The sequence below is a fragment of the Protopterus annectens genome, chromosome 14.part0, assembly GCF_019279795.1.
Source record: "Protopterus annectens isolate FY-2018-M chromosome 14.part0, PAN1.0, whole genome shotgun sequence".
NCBI classification, from domain to species: domain Eukaryota; kingdom Metazoa; phylum Chordata; order Ceratodontiformes; family Protopteridae; genus Protopterus; species Protopterus annectens.
In genome coordinates this window covers 220,555,965-220,573,500 of record NC_056748.1, presented here as the reverse complement: position 1 = coordinate 220,573,500, position 17,536 = coordinate 220,555,965, and the positions used below count along the sequence as shown (strand labels likewise).

General features: G+C 41.1%; 1 protein-coding gene across 1 annotated transcript in view; it reads left to right on the top strand.

Moving 5' to 3' along the window:
- CFAP58 (cilia and flagella associated protein 58) overlaps positions 1 to 16,789 on the top strand; it is a 2,107,107-nt gene extending 2,090,318 nt beyond the window's left edge. The window contains exon 18 of the mRNA XM_044055947.1: positions 15,226 to 16,789. Coding sequence (XP_043911882.1) covers positions 15,226 to 15,346 — 121 coding nt within the window. The 3' untranslated portion in view covers positions 15,347 to 16,789. The remainder of the gene's footprint in view (positions 1 to 15,225) is intronic.
- Positions 16,790 to 17,536: the final 747 nt, after the last annotated feature.

The following is a 17,536-nucleotide window of genomic DNA, read 5'->3' as shown; positions in this document are numbered from 1 at the left end:
TTCTATCTTGGAAAACTCTCTTTCTGGTAGCTATTACTTCAGCCAGACACATCTCCGAACTTCAGGCACTAAGTGTTCGTCCTCTATACTTAGTTTTTCATAAGGACAGGGTTGTTCTGTGGACTAATCCCTCTTTCCTTCCGAAAGTCTGCTCAGAAAATAATCTGAACCAACCTATAGACCTCCCTGTGTTTTTCCCTAATCACACCAACAAGGCAGAATGCAAATTACACCAATTGGATGTTCATATACAATTGCGTTTTTACCTGCATAGAACGAAGGATATAAGGAAGTCGGACCATCTTTTCCTTTCCTATGCTTGGGGCAAACAAGGTCTCCCAGTTTCCAAAGTGACTTTATCCAGGTGGTTGTCTAACATTATTACCTTCATCTATCAACTGTGAAAAAAAGAGTTATCTATTAAACCAAAAGGTCATTCTACTAGGGCCTTAGCCACCTCTGTAGCCTTCCAGTCGAGGTTGCCCATGGACTCTATCTGCACAGCTGCTACGTGGGCAAACCCTCATACCTTTATTTCTCATTACAAGTTAGATATGGTCTCCAGAAGTAGAGCTAACTTTGGTTCCACTTTTCTGAAAAGTCTGTTCCAATGAGCCACCCAGGATTGTAGGTGCTAGGGACGCTGTCCCAACCAGCAAGAAACGAAGGTGAGATAGACAACTTAACATAAAGACGTTATGTACCTACCATAACGTTCCATGTTAGTTGTCTTCATCTCGCCTTCTTTCTTGTGTCCCCTCCTCCATCCCCCTGTCCTATTGGACCGAGAGAACTTCAGGTTTCACTGGCTGAGTTTTTTCTGGTTTCCTCTACTGACTTAGAGAGTATGACAGGTATACTCAACCTTTTGCTTGGAGAGATTCATTACATAGCTATTGCTGGGGTTAGCTATTTCAAACGAGTCTGGGTAGCTAGTGCTAGGCATCATGGGATAAGGGGTAGCCTCGAGCCAGTAAACAGCTCTCGAGCTATAGAAGATGGCCGAGTCGGAGCCGAGGATCGGCTCCGATCCCAACCAGCAAGAAAGAAGGTGAGATGAAGACAACTAGCATGGAATGTTATGGTAGGTACCTAACTTCTTTTTCCAGCCCAAAAAGCTGAATTAACTGAGGTTTTACAGGATTTCAAACTGTTTGGTAGGACTCTTACTCTTAGAACTATTTTTAATAAAGATAGTGGCCATGTAAATGTCTTTAAGAAACCAAGCATTTTTGTACCTCCACCTAATGCCACTGTGGAGCTTTTTATTGATGTTTGTGAAAGACAACTGAGACAGCGATTTTCAGAGAAACAGCTTGACTGTTTCCATAATTTAACCTTTGCTGAGAAACAAGCCCTTATTGAGTTAAAAAAACATGAGAAGTATTGAGATAAGACCAGCTGATAAAGGTGGAGGTATTGTAGTGATAGACAAACACACCTATATATTAGGCATGATGGATTTGTTACAGGACACACATACCTATACCTCTTTAACTACAGGAATACTTAAAGGTGTTATTGACAAAGTTGATTTTTTAATATTTGATCTCATTATAACTGGATTGATTTCTGAATCTTTGTTTAACTATTTTAAAGTTGAGAATCCTACTGTCCCTATACTATATGGCCTCCCAAAAATACATAAGAGTTTACAACAACCTCCAATGAGACCTATAGTATCTAGTAGAGGCTGGTTAACTGAACCTTTATCATTTTTTGTAGAAAAGAATTTGCACATTGTATTGAACAAATGTGATACTATCTTGAGAGATACAAAGGATTTTCTTTCACAACTGAGTAACTATTTTAATGTTATTTTAGGTCCTGTTTTTTTTTGTTACTTTAGATATAGCTTCATTATTTACTGTTATCCCCAATAATTGGGGTATTGATAACATTAGACAGATACTGACCCTGCATGGTTTTACTATTAACAAGATTAATCTTCTATGCACCTTACTACAGATTATATTAGAAAATAATGTTTTCATCTTTATTGACAAGCTATATTTACAGAAGGTAGGCGTAGCAATGGGCACAGCATGTGCCAACAGCTACGCCAACCTAACTTTAGTAAAATGGGAGACTGACTGTGTTCTTTCTAATGCTAAGTATAGTAGTCACATTAGTTGGCACACTCATTTCGTAGACAATATTTTTCTCCTCTGGCGTGGCACTGAGGACCTCCTCATTGAATTTTTGGACTATTTGAATAGTATTAACAATTTTCTTCAGTTTACCTTCAAATATTCAACTACAGATATTGATTTTTTTAGATGTGCAGATTAGTAAAGATATGTTACATTCAGTTTCGACTGGCTTCTATAGGAAGAATGTCAAACGTAATAGTAGTCTACATAACAGTAGCATGCATCCAAATCATGTTGTCTAATGTACTTAGAGGGCAAATTTTTCACACTATGCGGTTACACAATGATGATGCTAAGTTAGTTTCAGCTTTATCTTTATTAAAAGAAGAATTTATGAGTAGGGGTTACAAGAGTAAGGTTGTTGATAAACAGATATCTGAAGCATGGAAAGAAAGGATCAAGAGATGTAAACCCTATTATGGTAATAATACAGCCACCTCTACTTTATTAGAGCCTGATAACATCTCTGATTCTAATGTCGTAGCTATAAATAATAATAAGAAGATTCGTACGCCTTTGACTTTTGCTAGTAATATTGATCTTGTATGTCAAACTATCACTACTAATTGGGATATTTTATTAACTATACCTGAACTCTATGGGTTTATTGGTGAGAAACCAGATTTTACTTTTAGAAATAATAGAACTCTTAAGCAACAACTTTGTTATAGACCCTTGAATTCTTCAAACTTTGTTTCATCTGACAGAAAAGGCACTTATGCCTGTAGAAAATGCATGGCTTGTGCTCACCTACATATAGGTGGTCACTTTCTCCATCCAAGTCTTAATTTTAAAATTGATACTGACTTTTATGCAGATTGTTCTACCAAACATTTGGTATATTTTTGTTATTGTATTTTATGTTTTTCTTTTTATATAGGTAAAACCAACAGGGCATTTAAAGAGAGAATTTTAGAGCACTTGAGGGATATTAGAAAAGCTAAAGAGACGAATGCATTGGCTATGCATGTCAAAAATGATGGTTCTGCACATAAGTTTAGGTTCCTAGCCTTAGAACTTATACAACCCAGTGTTAGGGGTGGTGACCTTATAAATAAAATCGAATCCAAGGAACAGAAATGGATATTACAATTTCAGGCTGATAGACCCCCTGGGTTAAATAGCAAGGTTTCTTTGAAATGTCTTCTGAAAGCTAGACCGCTTAAACATTGACCTTTACTCTTGTATATACATTACACGTATATAAGAACAGAAGATGGGCTTAGTATATCTAGCCAATACCACATTTTTGATATGTATTTTTTAGATATATATATATATATATATATATATATATGTACATTTATTTTTTATGTATATATATATATATATATATATATATATATATATATATATATATTTATGCAGAATTATGCTTATATGCACAATATGGATTTTATATATTTTTATATGCTATACTATTTGTTTTATATATTTTTTTATAATTATTCACATATAGGTTTGCATAGAATGTATCTACAACACTGTTTTTTATATATGTATATATATATATATATATATATATATATATATATATATATATATATGCTCTGCATTTATATGTTGCACTATTGTTGCTTATAGATTACTTTTCCTGAAGTGCTTTTTTGAACAGCCAGGTTTTACATATTTATTACATAAGTTTTCCGTCCCTTTTTCAGTTGTTTTGATTGGTTGTTCTGTGCTTTAAATATTTGTCAATTTACTTGTGATTTTAATATGGTCTGATGAAGTGGATTTGAACCGCAAAAGCGCTTACCTGTTCAACAGAATAAAGTATTTCTCAGTTTTCCTAAGGATTATTTATTATTCCTGTGAGCCTGGCTTGAAACCTTAGTTTTTGTGACTATCTCTACGTACTAATCCATCTTTTCTCCCCAAAGTGGTTTCTGATTTTTCTGTGAAGCAATCCATCGAGCTCCCAGTGCTTTTCCAGAACTATTCCAATAAAGGAGAATACTGCCTTCATTTCTTGGATGTGCATAGGCAACTTCATTTTTACCTAGACAGGACTAAATCTATACGCAAGGCAGACCAACTTTTTATTTCCTTCTTTGGTCCAAGGTGGGATATGCTGTGTCAAAAGTCACTTTATTAAAGTGGCTCAAATAGGCTCAGAGATTGTATTTCCTTTTCTTACTCACATACAAATGAGCCTAGACCTCACAATATCAAAGCACACACAACTAGAGCTATAGCAACCTCTGTAGCTTTTCACTCCATAGCCTCTATGGATGGCATTTGCGCAGCAACCATTTGGGCTAAACCACACACTTTCATCAGACATTACAAGTTGGATATGGTCTCCAGGGGAAGAGCGGCCTTTGGCTCAATGGTGCTCAGGAATGTTCTTCCATAAGGGCCACCTAGGTTTTTTAGGTAGCTTGGGATTCTGTCCCATCGGTGATGAATGGAAAGAAGATTAACAACATCAGATAAAGAAATTATGTCTTACCATAATGTTCCATCTGTGTTGTTCATCTTCTTCCATTCATCACATCCCACCCTCTGCCCCCCTCCAAAGGCTCCTGGTGGATCTCATGGGTCCTTGTGGTGTGTCAGGGTTTTTGCACAGAAATGGCCTCTGCTTTATTTCTATGTCTTATGCAAACTTTATCTGCGGTAACAGGGCGAAGGGCATTGTGGGTAGCAGCTTAGCTCAAGAGTTTTTGGTGTACGTGAGCTTGGTATTAGGCTGACACAGTTCCGAGGGGCTTGGAACTGAACCCATCAGTGATGAATTAAAGAAGATCAACAACACAGATGGAATGTTATGGTAAGACATTACTTCTTTATCGGAAGTTGCTAAATCTTGCCGTTTACTCTCACTGATGGGTTCTGAGCCGATCCTCGGCTCTGACACGGCCGATAGCAAAGCTCAAGGTTTGCCAGTAGCTCGAGACCAAGCCCATTATCCCACAATGCACTGCTGGAATTACCTCAGATCTAGTTTGCCATGGCAAGAGAGATATTGGTGATCCAGTTATCTCAGACCATTTTTGATAAATCGCAAGTTTTAAAAAACTTTTTTCTACTCTTTTTGAGATATTATTCATATTTAGTGTGTGTGTGTGTGTGTGTGTGTGTGTGTGTGTGTGTGTGTGTGTGTGTGTGTTTGTGTTTCTTGTTAAAAATAATAATAGTTTAAAGTAGGTTAGATTGTAGAGATAGTGCCCTGTGTTGGCTTAGTTTTTCTTAGTGTTGGACCCTTTCTTAGCCCTATTTAGTTTTACAATTTTTACTTGTTTAGTATATTGTTTAGAGTGGGCTTAGTTAGCCCTGTATTTAACCTTTACAGGTTAATTTTGTGATGTGTTTCTTGATAATATGTCGGATGAGAGGGAAAAGTCTCACCCCAAATCGGGGTTTAAGAAATGTCCAGATTGTGGACAGAAAATGTTCATCATGGACGGACATGTCCAATGTGTTTATTGTTTGGGGGCTAAACACCTCCAAGACTCCTGCAGTATTTGCCACTGTTTTTCATCTAGGCTTCTCTTAGAGAGAAGGAGAAAACTCATAGATAGGGGTTTGCTGCAGCATACTTTCTCTAAGGCATTGAGTAGCCAGGTAGGTGCCAGCACTTCTTCTAAATCTTCAAAATCTTCTGATTCTAAACAAACCAAGAAGGCAAAGAGATCAGAGGGTACAGGGTCATCGGTTCCACAGTCCTCAGAACTGAGTGTCCCTTTGGTTCAGAGACAGCTCCCAGTCTTGGAGCCAGTCTCTGAGGTTCCCTCATCTCCTCTGCTCCAGTCAGCACCTTCGGTGCATTCCTCAATGTCTTCGGTCAGCCTCTCTGATATGGATATGGATCGGCTAGTGCAGAAGTTTCTACGGGCACCAGGACTTGCTAAATTGTTGTCGGCCCTGACCACTTCATCGGAGCCGAAGACCATTGAACCAGACTTGACGACTCCCCCTTCGAGTCGTACTGGAATCTCGGAGCTGAAGGAGCCTGAACCGATAGTTGTTGAACCTAATGAACCAAGACCCGCACCGCTGTTATCAGTTCCATCTACTCAGACGTCCTCAGTGCCATCCAAGGATGCTAGGAGCCGACACTCTCCTGTCGGGTCCGGGGAGAATAGTCAGACTGATTTGTTGGTGCCAACTCTTCCTATTGGGGCTTCGGCATGGATGAGCTCAGCTCCTACCTCGGGCTCGGAGCCCATGGTTTCGATGCGGGAGGACCCCTTCTCTTCGGAGCCATGGTGCTTTCGATGCCATGAGGAGAGTGCTGTCTCCTAAGACATCATCGGCATCAGTTCGGGCTTCCTTCTCCCCTCAAGCTCCTGTGTCCGCTTCTACATCTACCGGTCCCCCTAAGCATAGAGATCTGGAGCCTCAAGTGGCCCCACAGGGCATCCCCTGCTCTTCCGAGACCTCCCCAGATCTCCCCACTGAGGAGGTACCCAGGAAGAGACTGTGCAAGAGGAGGCACTTAGACTCCTCACAGGAGTCTTTGACATCCGACATGGACTTGGATGAGTCAGAAGGGTCCCCTCGATCCCCCCCTGAGGATATCACCTATGCGGAGATATTAGAGATCCTTAGTCAGAGGGGCGATTGGCAGTCCAAAACCCCTACTGAGGATGAGTCAGTGCTCTTGAAGGCTTTTGGGTCTCAACCTTTCACTTCTTGGGTGTCTCCGCCTTATGATGAGCTCATGGAGCTGATCTCTCGTAAGGCGTGGGAGTCACCAGAGGCCATGGAACCTGTCCCTCGGAAGCCGAATAAGTTCATCTTTGCCCCAGTGGACAAAGCCTTTTTGACCAAAGGAAAGGAGTGCATGTTGATGCCATGGTGGTAGCTGCAGCCACCAAAAAGGAAGTGTCTGAAACATCCGCATCTATCCATCCTCCTAACAGAGATTCTAGGATCATGGATAGATATGGGAAACACATGTTTAGTTCAGTGACTTTTTCTCTGCGATCGCTGAACTATTTAACCCATTTCATGAGACTGCAAAGAGATCTCCTGAAAGAGCTAGGAGATGCTCTCCAGGGTACGGTAGCTGCTGGGGTTGCCGACAAAGTCAACACACTGTTCGCTACCCTAAACTCGGTTGTAAACTTGTCCATGCATCTCATATCTTATGCAGCTGATGGTTTGAGTAGAGCCACTAGTTCAGACATTGCTCTGCGGAGGCAAGCCTGGATGCATCTCTGTTCCTTTGCAGAACCCTTTAAGTTTTCCTTTATCAACACCCCATTTGATGGCTCATCACTGTTTGGGCCTAAAGTAAAGGAAACTTTAACCAGTTGTGAGCAGGAAGGCAAGACCCTATCTGCCGTTGGATTCCATTTTTCTACCCCTACTCGGCCCTACCCCAAGGGCCCTAGGGGAGGGAAAATGTGGTACCAAAAAGCACAGGGAGCCTTTCAGGACACATGTGGAGAAACCCCCTCTAGAGGCAGAGGAGGGGGTTATAATGGAAGACACTGCCCATGCGGCAGAGGGGGCCTGCAGCAACAGAGTGACAGAGGCCAGTTCTCTGGTCAGCCCTACCAGCGCTCTTGAAAGGGGGCCCGGTTGTTCAGCTCTGGAGACAGTCAGGGTTCACTTGTCTTTGTACCCAGAAGCCTGGCTAAACATAACATCAGATACATGGGTACAAAGCATCATTTCCAGAGGATATTTCATACCGTTCTCTTCCCCTCCTACTCCTGTAAGCAGAATCCCAGATGTTCCACCCCGTCTCAGGGAACAAGCAATCGTAGAGGTCCAAAAATTGGTAGAAAAAAAAGAGTCATCCAACCAGTCCCAGCAGACCAAGTTGGATTCGGAACTTACTCAACATTCTTTTTGGTACCAAAGAAAACAGGGGACTGGAGACCTATCTTGGACCTCAGCAGACTCAACCAATTTGTAAAGAATGAGAAGTTCCGAATGGTCATGCTTTAGTCCATTCTTCCCTTCCTAGGGAAAGGTGATTGGATGTGCTCCATAGATCTCAAGGACGCGTACTATCACATAAAGATGAACAGATGCTCCAGGGGTCACCTGCATTTTCGGCTGAAAACCAATCATTACCAATTTTGAGCCCTGCCCTTTGGTCTCACTACAGCCCCCAGGGTGTTCACCAAATGCATAGCAGTGGTCACGGCTCACCTGAGGTGTCTAGGATTCCAGGTGTTTCCATACCTAGACGATTGGCTCCTCACTGCTACCACCAGGCATCAATTGACTCAGGCAACACAATATACTCTGTCACTCTGCCATCAATTAGGCATTACAATAAACTTCGAAAAGTCTGCCTTATTGCCATTGCAGCATACCATTTTTATGGGAGCAGAGTTAGATACCTCAACCACCACTCTACGTCTTCCAATTGAAAGAGTCTCACTTCTTTGCCAACACATCATCTCACTGGCATCAAAGACCAAAGCTACAGCAGCAGAGGTCTTGAAGGTACTAGGTTTGATGGCGGCAGCAATCCTGGCTATACTACTCGCAAGGATGCATATGTGAATCCTTCAATGGCTTCTCTTCGCTTAGTGGTCCTACCAAAGGCTACTGATGCACTACATGATTCTCATCACAGATTCTTGCAAGAGAGACCTTCAGTGGTGGTTGACGTCTCTTCATGTTACAATCGGAAGACCCTTTGTTCTCCCCTCCCAGTAGCCAGTGTAACCACGGACACTTCCCTGATAGGGTGGGGGGGGGGCATTTTCAGGGAAAGACTGCCCAAGGCACATGGACGGATCAAGATTCACATCTGCATATCAGTGTTCTGGAGTTGAGAGTGGTAATTCTGGCGTTGCAGTACTTTCAAGACTCTCTTCCTCTAGGGACAATTGCAATTCAGACGGACAACATGTCAGTGGTCTGGTACTTGAACAAACAAGGCGGAACCAAGTCTTACCCCCTTTGTCAAGAAGCACTCAGGGTATGGCAATGGGCTGTGTCATCCCAGCGTTTTCTGATAGCAACACACATCCTGGGGAAATCCAATGTGATAGCGGACAAGCTAAGCAGGGCAATACTGTTGCCTCACAAGTGGTCTCTCAACCAACGAGTTGCGGATCTGATTTTCCGCAAATGGGGCCAGCCTTGCTGCGACCTCTTTGCCAGTCACATCAATACCAAATGCAGAAGCTACTTTGCCCTAATACCACCTCCGGGACATTCCCCGATAGATGCACCCATACACGATTGGCCTCCGGGTCTCCTATATGCATTCCCACCTATTCCATTGATACCCAAGGTTTTACAGAAAGCACAGTCACTGGGAAAGACAGTTATCCTCATAGCTCCCTACTGCCCTCGACAGATTTGGTTCCCCTTCCTTCACCATCATCTACTGGAGGATCCATGGATCCTGGACCCAGTTCCGGACCTTCTGATTACACCCGTCAGGGGACCTCCACCCTTCAATGCAGTCCCTGAAACTGACTGCTTGGCTAATCCACTTTCCCTAATTGCCAGGCTTCATTCACTCTCAGATGATACAAGACAAATCCTTTTGTCTTCTCACAAGCCATCCACCAGGAAACTATACCACAGTAAGTGGAACAGGTTCTCAATTTGGCCTAATATACAGAAAATTGACCCTTTCTGAGCTCCTTTATCGTCCATTATAGAATTTTTGATAAAGATTTTTAAAGAAGGAGCAGCAGCTGCCAAAATTCGAGTCCAGTTAGCCGCCATATCAAATTTCCACCTTGGATTCGATGGGTTGAATGTTATGAGCCATAAGTTATCTAAGGCTTTTCTTAAAGGTGCCTTTCACATGAGACCTCCTGTCAATATTCCTTAGTCTCCCTGGAATTTGAATTTTATGCTGTCTCAAATTATTCTCCCCCCTTTCGAACCAGCATCTTCTTGTGATCTCAAATATTTGCCCTGGAAGACTATATTTCTGGTAGCCATTACTTCTGCCCGCAGAGTGTCAGAACTCCAAGCATTATCTGTTAGACCTCCTTACATGATTTTCCATGCTGATAGAGTATCTCTCAAAACAAATATCAATCAGGTCATTGAGCTGCCAGTCTTTTTTCCCAACCACTCTAACAAATTGGAATACATGCTGCACAAACTTGATGTACACTGACAGCTCAAATTTTATCTTGACAGAACTAAGGATATTAGAAAATCAGATCAACTTTTTGTATCCTTTTCGATGGCCAGAAAATGTAATCCAGTGGCTAAAACAACTTTATTTAAATGGTTATCAGACTGTATATCCTTTGTTTATGCGAATGCAAGCATGCCATTGAAAAACAAACCTAAGGCTCATTCTACCAGAGCCGTTTCTACGTCTTCTGTCTTTCAAGCTAAATTGCCCCTTGACAATATTTGTGCTGCAGCCACTTGGTCTAAACCTCATACCTTTATCACACATTACAAAGTAGATAAGGCTTCCAGGGACAGGTCTTCCTTTGGTTCCATGGTACTGAAAAACGTACTTCCATGAGCCACCCAAGATTGAAGGTGCTAGGGATACTACCCATCAGTGAGAATAAATGGTGAGATTTAACAACTTCACATAAAGAAGTTATTTACTTACCATAACATTCCATGTGAGTTGTTTATCTCGCCTGTATTCTCACGTCCTTCCCTCTTTCCCCCTCCTGGCTGACAGTTGACTTAGAGGCTAGTACCATCCTGGTTATTCAATACTTCTTCTTCCCCTTCGGGAAGTGCTTCCTTGTAGAAATAAATAAAGGGTATATATACTTGCAGCAGCAAGATCTGAGGAAATTCCAGCAGTGCATTGTGGGATAAGGGGCTTGGTCTCGAGCTACTGGCAAACCTTGAGCTTTGCTATCGGCCGTGTCGGAGCCGAGGATCAGCTCCGAACCCATCAGTGAGAATAAAGGCGAGATAAACAACTCACATGGAACATTATGGTAAGTACATAACTGCTTTTTTTGCCTTGAAAGATGCTTGAGGATTTATTCTTGAGAGATTTGAGGCAGGAGTGTAGATGCAGGTATGCAATCTGGGACTGTATGGGAAGAGAGGAGGGATGAAGTTAGAGGTAAATTTGCCCACTAATAAACTGGTTAAGTTCCCTGGGTCTGAGTATGCAATATCACTTACTATCAGCTCTGTGTAGTGCTGTGCTTGACATTGTTAGTGAGCCTTAAGGCTCTACTTTTTGTATCCCCTGCATGCCTTAATTGCAAGACATTAAATCGAAATCTGCTGTGAACATGAAGTGTCTGAGCCCCTTTTCTCTTTCCAGAGGGAAATATTTTGAGAAGATTTACAGGTATACACTTTGTAATTGGAATGGTAGAAGACAAAATGCCTAAGAACAGTGGTACACAATCATAGAGTGTACTGGCATGACCCCTCCACTCAAACAGGTTGATAACTTCATAACTAGTGACACAGGCTCACACATAGTGTATCATGATGAAATATTACCAGATGGAGTAGATCACCTCATAGCTCAACACCTCTTTCTCCTTAACATTTTGAACCCCTGGAAGAAGACATGACAATGTCAGAGGTTCAATTATCCACTGAGCATCCTGTCAACAGAGGCGCCAGGTAAAGACAGCAGTCATAGTTGGCTGTAGAAGTACAGAAAGCCTTGTCTACAGCAGCAGCTGTTCTGTGACATTGTTTAGGCACAAGCTATTGCCACTGAAAGTCAGGTAGAGAGATGATAATTGTGCTGCAGTGTACATGTGAGGAAATTCAGAAATACACAGGAATGGCAGAGGTCAGAAATAATGCACTGATAATCCTTGTGCAGAACATAGTTGCTGACATGGCATTCATGTCAGCATTTACCTGCACACTAGCGAAGATTTACCAGACACACATTGCTGACAATGATGAATGTGGCTAAGGGCAGGTCTGTATGTGTGGTGAATGTGAGGGCTGTGCACCACGGGTACCCAAAGAAAGTACTACATCCATGGATGTGGACTTCCCCATAACTCAGCCAATTAGGCATTATCAGACTTCCATGTAATGTAGAAACCCCTCTCCATCAAGATCTAGGTCAGACAGCACTGTCTGGTTGTGTCAAGGGCATCGCTGAGATCTAGTAAGTCTCTTCATCATACAAATAAGAAATGGAAAATACATCATAAAACCAACATCTTAAGAGATTGCTACAACAATATCAGAGTAACAATTCATAACATCTTCAGTATGAGCGCATCGCAGCATTACTTTTTAAGCCTACATATGAATAGAAAAAACATTGTGTGGGTCTATACTATATTTCACAACACCTCCCCTCTGCCCTGCTGTTATACCTAGTACTTGTGCCTCTGTCCACAGATCACTGTACAGATCATGATGGCTGTGACCGTATTAACCATACATTTCTGTAAGGCGTATGGAGAAAGGTCTGATCCACAGAGTGAGTCGACAATGCAGTACTTGGCATACACCACCGGTAACACTGCATGCACCAAATATTATCCTTGTGACTTTACATTGTCATTTAGTGAATCTTATGGCCTGTAGTTGTGGACTACATGCCAATTCTTCACCTGCACTGCCATGAACCATTCATGTGCCTGCCTGATGGGGATGCTGGGCTGCTGCTGTTAGATGACCACTGTCACTATCGTAACTCATGTAACAAAGGATAGAGAGGCCTGCACTAGCATTACTGATCACTGGTTATGATAGTTGTTTACCAGGCTTACACAGAATGATGTTATGCAGCATGCAACAAGCAATCAGCATTCTGCATGCAGTATCAGGGTCATAATGAAATGCCCCTAGACTCATTTAAGCAGTGGAAAAAGGCTCTCAGCAGACTGAACACTAGCTCAATGACTATCTGTGCCTGGCACAGTGCAATATTAAAACTGTCTTCTGCAGCTCCCTCCAGGATATTGACTGATATCATTAGGATACACTCAGATAGGTAATCTGTATCACCTGAAAAATCATAATCAGGAGAGAAAACATGAAAATGAGGTGGCTAGTCATTGAAACCTTAGTCACTATATTGAGAAATAGCATAGGGAACACATTTATTTAGGGTGTGCTTAATAAATAGGCATCCTTACAGTATCCTACTGTGCAGAAAGTGGCAGTGCATTGAATTTGTGTGCCATATGTGGGAATCATGGATACTGCCAGGATACTAGGCTGATACGTTTGTGATACAATCATGTGCATCAGACTACCTGGCAGTTGATGAAATGGTAATTCTTTCTATTGTGGTACCTCTCTCTCTCCATGGTCCAAGTGGAGGCCTGATAGCCACAAGGGTGCAATCTATTGCATCAAGCAGCTCATTGAAGTCTGCCATTTTATAGAAGGCGTGCATGGTAGTGTCTCAGTGCTTTGGTGACACTGAGAAATAAACATGGTCATCCTCATGGACTGGGAGTATATTGAGGAACTTTTGCAGCATCCTTGAGGCAGAGGCCCATGACATATCAGTGTATCCCCAGTCTGTTTCTAAAAGGTCTGCGTGGCAAGTATAGTGATAGATATACATACCTTGGTATCCAAAGGCCAAGCATACTCCAGTTCTAGTTTATGGGCCATACAAGTTCATTAAAGCTCTGCCCACTCTAAACCAACCAAGCAGCTTGTGCTTCTCAAAGTTGCAATGAGTCACCCTTTGTCTGTATGCCTTCTTACAGGGCAGTTGAGTATGGTTTTGTGCACCAAATTGTTGTACAACAAAAGCAAGCAGCTCAGAACAGGATACTGCAACACTATCAACAAAACCTAACATCTTCACTGATTGCAAAGTGACTACTTTAAGTAACATATGTGAGCAATGTGCATATGCTTAACAAAATGTGACTCTGAATCTCAAAAGGCGAGAAATAAATCTTATTGTCATATGATACAGGCAGCAGTTGCATACATCTTCTCTTTCAAATCTCATTATACAGTCATGATTCTCTGTGACATTTCAGTGGTTACACATGCATAGGACATATAGCAGTTGTATACATGCATAATGACTATGAATACTACCTAGCGTTTTTTTGTTATGGGAATTGAAGTGGTGCGTGTTTTGTTTAAGAATAGGTGATTATATTGCAGCTACAAGCTCCAGCATTTCAGCCAGAAGTAACTTTGTAAGTGTAAAGCATAAGCTCAACCTGCATTTATTTACCCCTATTGTTCTAGCTTTAGTGAAGCACACAGTTTCAAGTTACTTACATTGGCTTTAACACAGAGTGCAGTAAAAATGTGCCATTGCTATGTAATCATGGTTCTACATTTCAGTTGTGTAAAAGCTGAAGATTGTTCATGCACCCATTACTTCCACTATAATGGAACTTGGTGGGTCTATAATCTCAGCATCCAGAATTCTGTATTGTTTAGACTCCTCGAGCTGATGCATTCTAGATCAACTGGTACTGTGTTTTTCTTACCACTCCATAGAAGGATTGTGGAAAGCTATGTGTAGTGCTATAATGTGAGACCTCCACCATAGAAGTACCATTAATACAGTAAGCAGTGGTTTCCACTCTAATAGCCTTTAGTATATATCTGAATACATTGAGAATCCAGTGACATAGCCTTAAGCCATTAATGTCTTTGTCAAATGCATTTTATTTGAACACTTGACATTAATCAGCATTACAGAAGAAAGTGGCAAGAAAGCTGATGGTCAGAGTGATTATATGAAGCAAATGAGGTGAGTGATCACTATACTGAAGGGAGAACAAAGAGGTACAAAATCTTCTTCTTCTTCTTTCAGCTTTTCCCGGTTAGGGGTCGTCACAGCGGATCACCTGTCCGCTCATGATTGGCAGTGGAGTTTTATGGTGTCGAGTTGCCAGCCCAGCGCCCAACCTTCCACAGAAGGCACACACATGCACACACTCACACCTAGGGTCAAATTAGAGTGTCCAATCCACCTGCAGCATGTCTTTGGAATGTGGGAGGAAACCGGAGCACCCGGAGGAAACCCACAGGGAGGACATGCAGACTCCGCACAGAAGACACCCCAGCCGAAAGAGGTGCAAAATGAAAAGTGAAAAATAAAATACAATAAAATAGGGGTTTTCTCATTATTTGTTGCCTGAGGAAATGCATATGGTGTGGGAATGTCTATTAACAAAGCTTAACAGTTGTAAGCTAATTATAATTCCTGTCTTCATATTTTTCTCTGCAGGGAGAAGGAAAGAGCTCTTGCACAAGTGGGGCAGTCTCTTATTCAGCCACAGAGAACAGATGGCTCACATATCACAGGAGGAGGGTTCAATTTCAAACATGTTCCTAAAATTGCAGCCTGAAATGTTACTCACATCTAATTCCCCTCTGTTACTTTTATTATTGTAGTCTAAATAAATTTCTTCTATGTATCTATCTGGTATTAAGAAACTGTTCACAACTTGTAGGACCTACTGTTTTCTCCTCAAAAGTGTTAAAGTACAACAGATTAAGAACAATGCAATTGTTCTTTTCTTTCATTACAGTTTACTGAAATCTGTTCCATTGGATTCCACTGTGTTGATTATGAACATTTTTTACCTTTTCTTTGATGCCATTGTTGCTCCAGCTGATACCCATCTTAAAAATTAAGACAATGAACATACTTATATTCTACTTTTGTTACATTTAGATACAAACTCAATATTTGCCATTAAGCAGAACACTTCACTATAAAATGTTAGGGGTTAGGAATGCATTTTAGACATTTATTTTGCTCACCTAGAGGTATTTTTAACTTTCTGAGATTGTTTTGCTTTAGTAGAGATATTTTAACTTTCTACATTTTTTAAACATTGGCTATAATGAATATTATCTTTAATAATGTTTGACAATTCATAGAACTGATTTAATTTGTTGTGAAGGTGCTCCAGTCTGCAGATATAAAAAACACAATGGTATGTTGTCACATGTTCTTGATAGTTGACAACACAGCAGAGACGTTGAAATCCTGTTCTTCCATAATATGATGGCACAAACACACTCTCAAAATGTGCACACCTGTACACAGTACATGAATGCACATGCATTTATATATTTCTATGCATATATTTAATAATGAAGCATTACAGAAAATTCAACAGTCTTATTTTTTTTTGAATAAAGGGTCATACATCAGACTATCACTTGCATAGTCAGTGCCAGAACATTTTGATTAATAATACAATATTTGTTTCTGTTTTTTTTTTTTTTAATGTTGAGCACTTAAGGCACTATAGCTGACAAAAGAAGTCAGGATATGATGATCAGTTTACTTTACCCCCCCCAATTAGCTTTGACAAAACCGTATTTTAGAAGAAAGATTGCGTAATTCTGTAGTATTAGTTATTATTGTTAACAGTGTCCTAAAGCATCTTAGCCAGTTAGAACCTTATGATTTTTAGTTTACGTATGTTAACTGTTGCACCTGCATTGTACATTAGGGTGTGCTGCTTTTCAGTTTCAAGTTACTGAAAGCTTTACCCTGGTAATATAATATTTTACTTTGAAGTCTTCTAACAGAATGGTTATTACAACTACTGGAATCTAATGAGAATACATCACAGTGGAGGAGCTCTCTAGCAGGTCCACAACTATAGTTGACTAGTGATGGAATTTCATTCAAACTCTCCTTCTGTTAGAAGGTCTGTAGATTAAATAAGCAGTAAGTGTAAGTTTATTCAGCTTAGTCATATATAATACTCTATAGGTTCATAGTTCATAGATTCATAGGTAGGTACTAGGCTATTGGCCCTAGGGCCTATATAAGCCTAGCCAAAAAATGTACCCTGGCTTTCGCCACCCAAGAAAATTATTTTCCTGTGCCCCTGTCGAGCAGAGCCACAGAAGTGATCCCTGGGGTGAATTTCCCATTTCCCATCCAATCAAGATTTTTTTTGAAGAGTGCTAATGAGGAGCTCTGTTTGACATAGGTAGTCTGTTCCAGAGTATGGGAAGTCTCTGGGACAGGAATCTATCCCTCCAGCATGTTCTGTTTATTGTGGTGACAAGGTTTAGGTCCCTAGAGCATGTAGCTCGGAGGGATTGGGATTTCTTTAAGTGGAGCATGTCCAACAGCTCTGGGTTTGACATAGCTTTGTATGTTGGGCAGAGATCGCCCCTGAGTAGGCGATATGCTATGGAGTAAAGCTGTAGTTTTTTGAGACTGTCTGCGTAGGGCATCTGTTTGAGGCCAGTAATCCTCTTTGTGAGGTATTTCTGTTGTCTTTCCAGTTGTTGTAGATGTCTTGTGAGGTACATACCAAAAGGGGCGTTGTACTCTATAATGGGTCTAATGAGTGATGAGTAGAGGGGAACAATGACATCTTTTTTTCTGGATGAGAATCCTTTTGTGATGAGATGAGCCACGTAGAAGGATTTCCTGACCACTGTGGCAATGTGATTATCAAAGGAGAGACTACTGTCCACCTGTGTCCCAAGGTCTCATCACATTTTCGGCATTAAGTAGACTACCAGCTATGTGGTAGTTAATGGATACAGAGTTTTTACCAAAA